This window comes from Pecten maximus, chromosome 11 (genome assembly GCF_902652985.1).
Source record: "Pecten maximus chromosome 11, xPecMax1.1, whole genome shotgun sequence".
In the NCBI taxonomy this organism is placed as follows: domain Eukaryota; kingdom Metazoa; phylum Mollusca; class Bivalvia; order Pectinida; family Pectinidae; genus Pecten; species Pecten maximus.
The window spans coordinates 24,167,719-24,176,842 of NC_047025.1; the positions used below are offsets into that span (position 1 = coordinate 24,167,719).

The 9,124-nt window shown below is 36.9% G+C and overlaps 1 protein-coding gene and 1 long non-coding RNA gene across 2 annotated transcripts; both read right to left on the reverse strand.

Moving 5' to 3' along the window:
- Window positions 1-396: 396 nt before the first annotated feature.
- On the reverse strand, window positions 397-5,935 carry LOC117338513 (protein-glutamine gamma-glutamyltransferase E-like). The gene is made up of 7 exons (XM_033899868.1): window positions 5,925-5,935; window positions 4,948-5,054; window positions 4,416-4,504; window positions 3,739-3,949; window positions 2,947-3,107; window positions 2,394-2,533; window positions 397-1,535 (listed from the first exon to the last, which is right to left on the reverse strand). The coding sequence occupies exons 1-7, from the start codon at window positions 5,933-5,935 to the stop codon at window positions 1,394-1,396; spliced, it is 861 nt and encodes a 286-aa protein (XP_033755759.1). The 3' UTR covers window positions 397-1,393.
- Window positions 5,936-5,998: 63 nt separating this feature from the next.
- On the reverse strand, window positions 5,999-7,780 carry LOC117338128. Its single transcript, XR_004534969.1, has 3 exons — window positions 7,182-7,780; window positions 6,802-6,914; window positions 5,999-6,155 (listed from the first exon to the last, which is right to left on the reverse strand). It is a non-coding gene; the product is annotated as an uncharacterized LOC117338128 (long non-coding RNA).
- Window positions 7,781-9,124: the final 1,344 nt, after the last annotated feature.

Here is a 9,124-nt window from a genome sequence, read left to right on the forward strand (position 1 = left end):
GGCTAGTACGGGATCTTTTAAAGTTCATCTTTTTAAGTTTGATTACGTTAAGTCACTATGTCGTTTGTACGAATACGACGGTGTATGAGGTGCATGGTGTAAACTTAAGAATTCTAGCTAGGGTAAATGCAAACAGAATCTGGATTTTCAAGTGTTGCTAAGGATCAGGTCAATATGAATGACCCCAAATACTTAATGCTTGAGTGCCGCCATACACAGAATGGGTTACGTAGTTCACGGGACGCCAACTCACTGATGTAATTAAATTATCCCTGCCAATAAGTTGTCATTATTGTCATCTGTATAAAACTCACAACTCAGCATGATGTTGAACACGTGTAAACGTACATTACTCTCATCGAGGAATAAAACAAAAGACCGACAGGTGAACAGCAGATTTGAATATCACTTTAATAATACATGTGTATATATACCTACATCAGTGATTGAGAATAGCGTGTTTTCTGTGTTTATCGCCCAGTAAACAGCAGGTGTCATTTTGAGGCGGGGTTCATTGTAGTAGTTGGTGACTACCTCACTGCAAAACACACAGGAGACCCGCTGCATGCCATTCAGAGCAATACGGGTAAAGTGTCTTCCCCGATGGCACAACTACAACAACACAGACCGGTCCGTTTCTCAGCTTCCCGATCAACACAAATCGACACGGATAAAGAGCGCCGAACTACGCACCTCCGATTTTCACATGAGGCTACGTGACTGCGGCTACATGGCGCGCTAACCGACTAAGCTATTGCAAATACAAATATTCAAATATATAGGAAGAGAAACACTAGTCCAATAACTTATCGAATTAAGTATTTATTGATGCTAGATTATAAGAACATGAAATATACCTGTTTATTCTGAACTGATGCAACTTTTAAATATGTATGAATTTAACATGGCAGTCTAGGTAATGCAAATGTGAAGGACTTCAAATTTTCACCAGCAAATCACACTGACTCGACATACCTTTTCTTTCCAAAATAGATATAATTCGAATGGCACTCATACACTTGCAGTTTGGTGACATCGTGATGGTGTTTGACAAATGTAACACGGGGTTATATGTGTAAAACAACGTGCCAAGTATAAATAGTAACGAGGATAACCTTATCATTTCCTTACACATCGATTGTCACACATGCCTGTCATTGCGTTACACATGTGTCAGTTTTACATCTGTAAATTCCTAACATCGCATGTCAGTCATACACCTGTAAATCCGTTACAGTGTCAGTCATACACCTGTTAATCATTACAGTGTCATTCATACACCTGTAAATGCGTTAAAGTGTCATTCATACACCTGTAAATGCGTTAAAGTGTCATTCATACACCTGTAAATGCGTTAAAGTGTCATTCATACACCTGTAAATGCGTTACAGTGTCAATCATACGCCTGAAGTTTCGTCACCCCGTGTATGCCTGGTATTTCTTTACACCCGAATGACACAAATATGGTGCCATTGCCGGACTTTTTCGCCGTCACTGGAACTGTCATGTGCCACCGATCACGTGGTTTTACGTTCCTACAAACAAAACAGTATAAAAAGTGAAAAGTGCCTAATGGTCAATCAAGTAATAAATACGGGTGATGCTGTATGGTTGTTTCGTCCAAAACTGTTTTAATAAGATCACCCCATCATACTTTCTAAAGCATAATTACATAGATTACTACATTTGTGAGGAATGTGTGCTCTAGATTACTTTTGCAGGATATTTTATTTCGCCCACACGAAAGATAAAAGCGAAATTTAACACCGTGCTTTGGACAAAGAATTCAAGTGAAATGCATGTCAGTTCATAAAAACCATAAGCGTGCAAGATGTATGTAATTTACATGTTGAATTAGAATAAACCTATGCGCTACAAAATATTTACGAAGAACATACTAAAAGCAATAGTAGTATAATAGTCATTCAGAGCTAGGAAATTACACGTGTAACAGATTTCATTTAGAAAATGTACGGCAAAACTTTACTGCCAGGATATTTACATCTACAAAATATGAAGAGTATACGATAAGTGTTAGGAATGTTACACAATCCAATCGATCTTTTCTATTTGCGTGCTTGACATTTACCTGCATAACCATTTTAATGACAGATTGACATATATTCTTTTCAGTCTTGCAACATACATAATTAAACATCGCCAATTTGGAAGATGTTTGCATAAAAACATAAATTAAGAAGTTAAAACATTTTTTTTTTTATTACCTATGCATATTTTAAAATTCAATAATTTACCTATTTGTCGGTCCTGTGGAATTGGTTATCAATGAAATCCCAACATTAATCTCCACAAACAATGGCTTTAAACTGTTTCATTTACAATCCATACATTTGGCATGATCACCAATCGAAATTAACAAAATGGATACATACGGCTGTGGTATGGGTGGAGGTGTTCCGATCAGATTTCCTTCTATAGATACCACACAGAACGTCAACCACGTGTCATGGAAGGGATTCCGAAGTATCAAATGGACATCCGTCGGCTCATTCACCTTACAGTGACTCTGTGTCTGAAATGTTTCAATCACCTAAGTGGTCACGTGAGAGGACATTACAAAGGGTCAGATCCGATTACAATTTGTGTATGTTACAACGTATTACACTGGCTTTTATCTACCTATAGACGCTTGTGGAATATTCCTACACACCAAACACTTCATACAACATCAACCACAGATGAATGCATGAAGCAGGGTTATTCTCGAGAAAATGTGAAAAGAATGTATGTTAAAAACGTACATATTTTAGCGGTGATCTTATTTTAGCGGTTTCTCCCGCTGAAGGTATTCTGTAATACACTGTATAATGAAAGCGTTTATTGCAATTTCTATATATGATGGTACGCCGATCCATCATTTAATTACTCGCTAAAATTTAAGTACGCCAAAATAAAGAAGTTGTCAGTAAATATGTAAATACCGACCTGTATGACGACGGTAGGTGATGTTAGGCTGTAGTCCAGGGTGGCTACTACAATACCACCTGTCTCTTTCACATTGGCAGTGGCCTCGACCTCAAATATCAAAAGTGGTTTCAGACTGAGGTCGTAGTCTGCTGGTGAAACGCGTAACTGGTAACTCAATACTGAAAATAAGCATACACATGATCAAGGAGGACATGCCAATGGACGCAGCAGTACAAGAAAGCAAAGAACGATAAAAAAATATATTACAGAAAAAAACAGAAAAATAAAATGATATTAGATCATCGTAATAACTACAGCACACCAATTTAAGTGCCTTGGTTTTTAGTTTTTGTTTTTGTTTTTGTTTTCACGAAGACAAACCCACTGAACGACTCTACAGAGGGCCCAACATTGGTCGTTTGAGCTCCTAGTCTAATACATTAGGATACAGTTCTTCCAATATTGGTATCGAATGAAATATGCTGCGAGATATATCAGGGATGCTTCTTTTCCAATCTGTAAGAGTTATGAGCATACAATGTACATATGTACCTACAGTGTTTTCACTACATGTAACATATATCTCACCTACATTGTATCCTGATTCTGTGATCAATTGGAACATACAATATACCTACAATGTGTGCATTTCAGAGGAGTTATACCCAGACAGTATGCGAGAAGAATAAGAACATGCATTGTACTTGTACTTACCCTGTCGGTATCTGAGACACACTTGATAAGAACACATTTTGTACTTACTCTGCCTGTATCTGAGACACATTTGATAAGAACATATTTTGTACTTACCCTGTCGGTATTTGAGATGAAGGCTGCTGTAAACAACCTTCTTCAGCGGTGTGGCGTCCCCACCCGTGTACACGTGAGTGGTCACATTAATGACCAAATGACCAATGGTCAGCTCGTTATACTCCCTACTGATATTGGTTAGTTTTATAGTAAAATACACGTCCGAGCCAACCATTTCCGCACGGTCCGAAACAATGTCCAATACGATATCCTAAAATGAGAATGAAATATAAGGAAAGGTGGCAGGAAACATGTATAATTTTTGATGGCGTTTTGCCCCTGTTCTATGTCATATCTGGATGTCTACCTGTAGTACAATTTATGACATTAGTGTATAATAAAGATATACACGGTAATTATATACATATTTTTTGGCTAAAATTTTGGCATTTCCCCCCAAACTTTTATGAAAAATGATGTAATTACGTTCTCGAAAATTATAAATTATACTATTATTCTCGATAACGTTACTTTGACTGTATGTCTTTATTCAAATCACATTCTATCTTTAGAACGAGCAAAATATAGATCTACTTGAAAATATGCACATTTCCAGTAAACGTAGCACATAGTACATATTTTCATTATTCGACTTTAATTAACAGTGGTGGCAAAGACGACCAACACTCTGGTTTACCAATCACATATAAGACGTCACATTTTGTCGTGTGCTGTACCTGTCTGGCAATCTCGGCTTTCTCTGACTGACGTTGTACCTTCATACTACGTAAGGCATTTCTCATCACGATCTCAGACTCTTCGCTTCCTGATAGGTAAGATATATATGTCACATTAGTAAACACAGCCTCAGTGTAAAGAAACATCCATTGAATTATCCGACTAATCAAGTCTTTACTCTTGAAATAATATTAGTTACAGTTCCATATATTTTTACTTATTTACAGAACCATATGAATTTTATTAAATGCAATCATTCGTTTTCGTTTCAAATTTGTTCTGGTATCTATATTTTAATATGTATATTTATTTAATGATGTCTATATTTTAATCTATTTATTTATTAAATGGTTTACATTGGCATTCATTTCAATGTTCTGAGAAAAGTAATGTATAAGTAAATATATAACCCTCATTTAACACATCAAAATCGTGTCGGCCTAAAACGTAGCAGACATGTGTAACTGTGGAATCTCCTTTTACATTTTGTAAATTAACCAACAATACTGTAAGAAGTGTCCCCTTTCTTACCATCCGGGTACTTGTACAATTGTGTCAGGTCGTATCTATTGGATTCCGTGTCCTCTCCTGTGTACGGACGTCCGTCTGGGTATTTCGTACTTATCTTTTTGCCTGAACTTAAATGGATTAAAAACAAATTGTGTAAGTGTATGGAAACCTGGCCAGTATGTTAGTATGTCAGTTAATGTAGTTTATCATTACAAAGATGTAAAAACATTTATACTTTTCAATTTGTTCGTGTAGTACGATAGTGATTCTAAGATTAAGATTTTTCAGATGTTACACTACATGGTAATACATAAACACGAATGATGAAAGTTCATAAGAATTCAACGAAACTAAGGAACTGTAAATTACATTATAAGACATTTATATCCTGTATATTGCAGACGGCTGCCAAGTTGGACATTATGACACTGCTGCAGGCAAAACCATGTTCAATTACACTGTATACAATATGGATAATGAAAATTGGATTGAGGTGCACGTGGTATGAGGTGGGAATAGGTGTTTAAATGATATATATATATATATATATAACATTAAAGCCAATATTATAGGGATACACCTGTATGAACAGTTATACAGTGTCCAACTCTGAGTCAATAGCAATATGCAGAAACATGTCAAACATAAATAAAGGTCAAAGCCAAATTGAGGACTGAGGAAAATGGATCAAATATGCATTAATACGTGTTATCATCTTTGAAACCTCAGGATAAAATAATGTTTACAGCTATAACTTCAAATTGAGGAAGGGGGTAGAAATAAAATTAATATTCATTAATACATTTTCATCTTTGATCTCCAAGATGAATTAAAGGATACAGTTTTACCAGAAACATGTATTAGGTACGTTCAAATTGATGACAGAGGTTGAGAAAGCTAATATTCTTTAATTATAAGTCTTTAAAACCAAGGATGAACATTCATGTTGATGTTTTCTGTAAAGGAAGAATTGTTTTCTGCATTTTCATTTCCATTACTTCTCAATCATGATAATAACCCCAATCACCCCAAATCTTCTGTGTATTGTGATGTTAAAAATACGTACATATTAGGGTTTTCTTTTATCTTGACCCAGTTTACTCCGACTCGTCTCTGCCAGATGGTTCTACCCGCATTTAGCTCGGCAAAAACGAAGGCCGTGTCGTACGATAGGTCACATAGGCCTTTCCTTACGGCTGTCACAGGGGCGGGGCCACATACGTATATATCTATGATTAATGGCAACAGATACAACCAATGAAATAATGCGGGAATGGCGGTTACTATAGCAGCATTGCTTGAGCAATACACTTTTCACATTTGTATTCTGTAATACGTATTGTATTTTAGATGCGAGATAACAAGGAAGACATCATAGTAAATTTTGACCATTTTGTCTTTTATGTTATAAATATGAGATCTGCTGTTTATATGTGTAATTGTACAATTTAAGTTATATCGTACTTATAATAACAATAAAACTACAAACAGGACGAAACAGACGTCAGCTATAGACAACATAAGCTGTTAAACAAATAGGGATTGCCCAACTAAGATATAAGCATGTGGCCGGGATCTCGCTCCTTTTCAATCGAATTATTTTCGAAATTGGCCAAGACTGTTCACAAAAAAGTATTATTCTATGGGTCAGAATCTCTGAGAAAAGGAAAACAATCAGTGCATTGCCGTTCTCGTTGCTTGCATAATAACCCCTAAGAGAGATGGAGAGAAGAACCACTGGTACTTCCTTTATTACATCCCGTCCAATATAACAATACTATATAATTATGTATAACTTTATTGATATGAACGGTTATGGAAAGTTGTAAGCTAACGATAAAGCAATAATCAGTATACTGATAATAATGCACTCACGTCCCGAAGGTTCCTGTGGGGTGGGGTCGAGGACCTGCCAGCCACTCAATTTATCGGGTTTCTCAGGAAGGTCGGGCCTCTTCATCCACACCTCATTCCACACGTGGAAATCCCTGGCAATATGACACACGATTGTTGATATGTTCATTGTTTTTGACTCATCAAGTATGCATTTTAATTCTAGAAATCACCCGATGAGAAATTCAATTGATACATTCATCTATTTAATTTGTAAATGATAACATTTTATCGCTTTCATTTGTTTACTAGTATTAAAAACTGAATGTTACTTGTTAATGCTGACCATGTTATCACTGTTTACGGTTTACTATTTGTACTAATGAATGAAAACAGCCATCATAATTGTGTTTTTTTCTCACCACAGCGCATGCGTATCCACAACCTTCTCCACTCCATTGTATGGATCGATAGTGTATCCCTTGTCAATCGAAAGATTCCGGTCGGAGTCATGTGCAGAGACAAAGTTCGTGACACTTCTACAGGGCAGCCCAAGCGCTCTACAAACTGATGTTATACAACTGGAGATATAGACCAGTACGATTGGAAATCGTCTCGTCGAATGATTGAACCAGCTCTAAGCAGTTTGTGCTAGTATTGTAAGAACTAAATCAATATGGTAACTATCCCATTTGAGGTACTATAAAACACCAAGGGAAGTGAAGCTGTTTAATTATCTCACCTGACCGAAAGGCAAATGAGCTCATATCTTGTTGTCACGTGCGACGGCAGTCCGCTGACATTAACCTGTTCCCACTAACCAAATGTCTTGGGTCGAAATACTGGGCTGAAAGAATTCTTGGTTGAATAACCTTGTGTTTATGCTTATGATGTCGTTGGTTTTAAAACGACTCATCCATACCTGAGAGGCACAGGTCATGATAATGGGCCAGTAACATTCTAGGGCAATCTGATAAAATAGGTTCTTCATTATATATTACGCTAGGAAAGTCTGGTAAATGGTCAGATGACCTTTATTCTTACCATACAAAGTTTGTTTTCAGCCAATCAAAATGTATTTGGTCGCAGTGATGCTGCGGTGAAACTGATAAACGTAAGCGTCTTATAGCCTCTGAGTTATCCTTTTTTGCTGCTTTTTCTCCTGTTGGGGTAGTTTTTATTATAACAAAATAAATTTCACAAACCATACGTACCAACAAAACGTGAAGGGGCCTAAAATAGGCGCAGCCATCTTAGTTTAGTTGGCACTTCTATATCATCAATTCAATAACCAGGCGCGTAGCCAATGTGTACGCAACTGGTGAATAAATTGGGGATGAAGCCTGCTCAGGGCCCAGGCGTGAAGCCCTGGTACGGATTTCTCTGGCGTGCCACCCAAAAGCCTTTTGCGATTGGACAGCTAGGCGTCAGAATTAACTACTAACCATGATGGGTGCTTAGGGAAAACATTTTGACTGGTTAGTTGAAAGGACATCTGAACATGACACCCTACGGACGTAAACCATTATTATCATTATTATTATCTTTTATTTTCATTAATTTTATCTCTTTCATATTGCACATATTTACATGTATCGAACTCACCCGTTGTGTAGACTCCGGAAAACACCCACGGCTGCCCATACTTGACCGGTAGACCGTTTTGTTTATTATACATCTTCAAAATCCGGGGACTACCAATCCATGCCGTCGGCTGGACGCCATCCGCAAACGTGCCCCGGTACTTCCCGGTCAGCACACCAGTACCGTCTACATTGTTAATCTGGCACCACACAGATATAATTATAACTGTGCATTGAGCGATTGGTGATGGAAACATGTATTGATGGTCCAAATACATTTATACTCCACCGTCTCACCAAGCTAACCAAATTTGTTTATAGTTGGAAAAGAGCTTATCTACAAAACCTATCGCAGTTTCAAATTATAATATAAGTATTTTAGTTCTATTGTACATAACATACACTGAATGCCAGACCAAGATTCAAAGTTTTTTTTTAAATAAGTTTTCTAGTGACGTAACACAGTAAAGTCATACTTGGACACGATTGCGTGACATCCAATCCCTTCTTATTATGCTGCTATTTTGCGAATCAATCCTAAGCGCCATCTTTAAAACTTACCGCCAAGCAAACAATAGTATGTACATAAACTTCATAGACTCCGTACCGATAGTAATTACCTACTGATTTTCAACATACGAAAAATAATCAAGGTATAAGTATGCTTCATAAGTTTCCTCATTACACATGATACAGAAATGTCAATTAAAACTGACGGTGCTTGGTGATGAAATATCGTAGATCATATGTGTCTAAGAGTTAAATGTGGTAAGATTTGTTCC

Excerpts from the sequence above, each read along its gene's own strand:
- LOC117338513 (XM_033899868.1), bottom strand. Across the intron at positions 3,950-4,415 it reads AAGCCGAGATTGCCAGACAG|GATATCGTATTGGACATTGT; the intron begins GTACAGCACACG and ends TTCTCATTTTAG. Across the intron at positions 3,108-3,738 it reads TCATCTCAAATACCGACAGG|TATTGAGTTACCAGTTACGC; the intron begins GTAAGTACAAAA and ends GCTTATTTTCAG.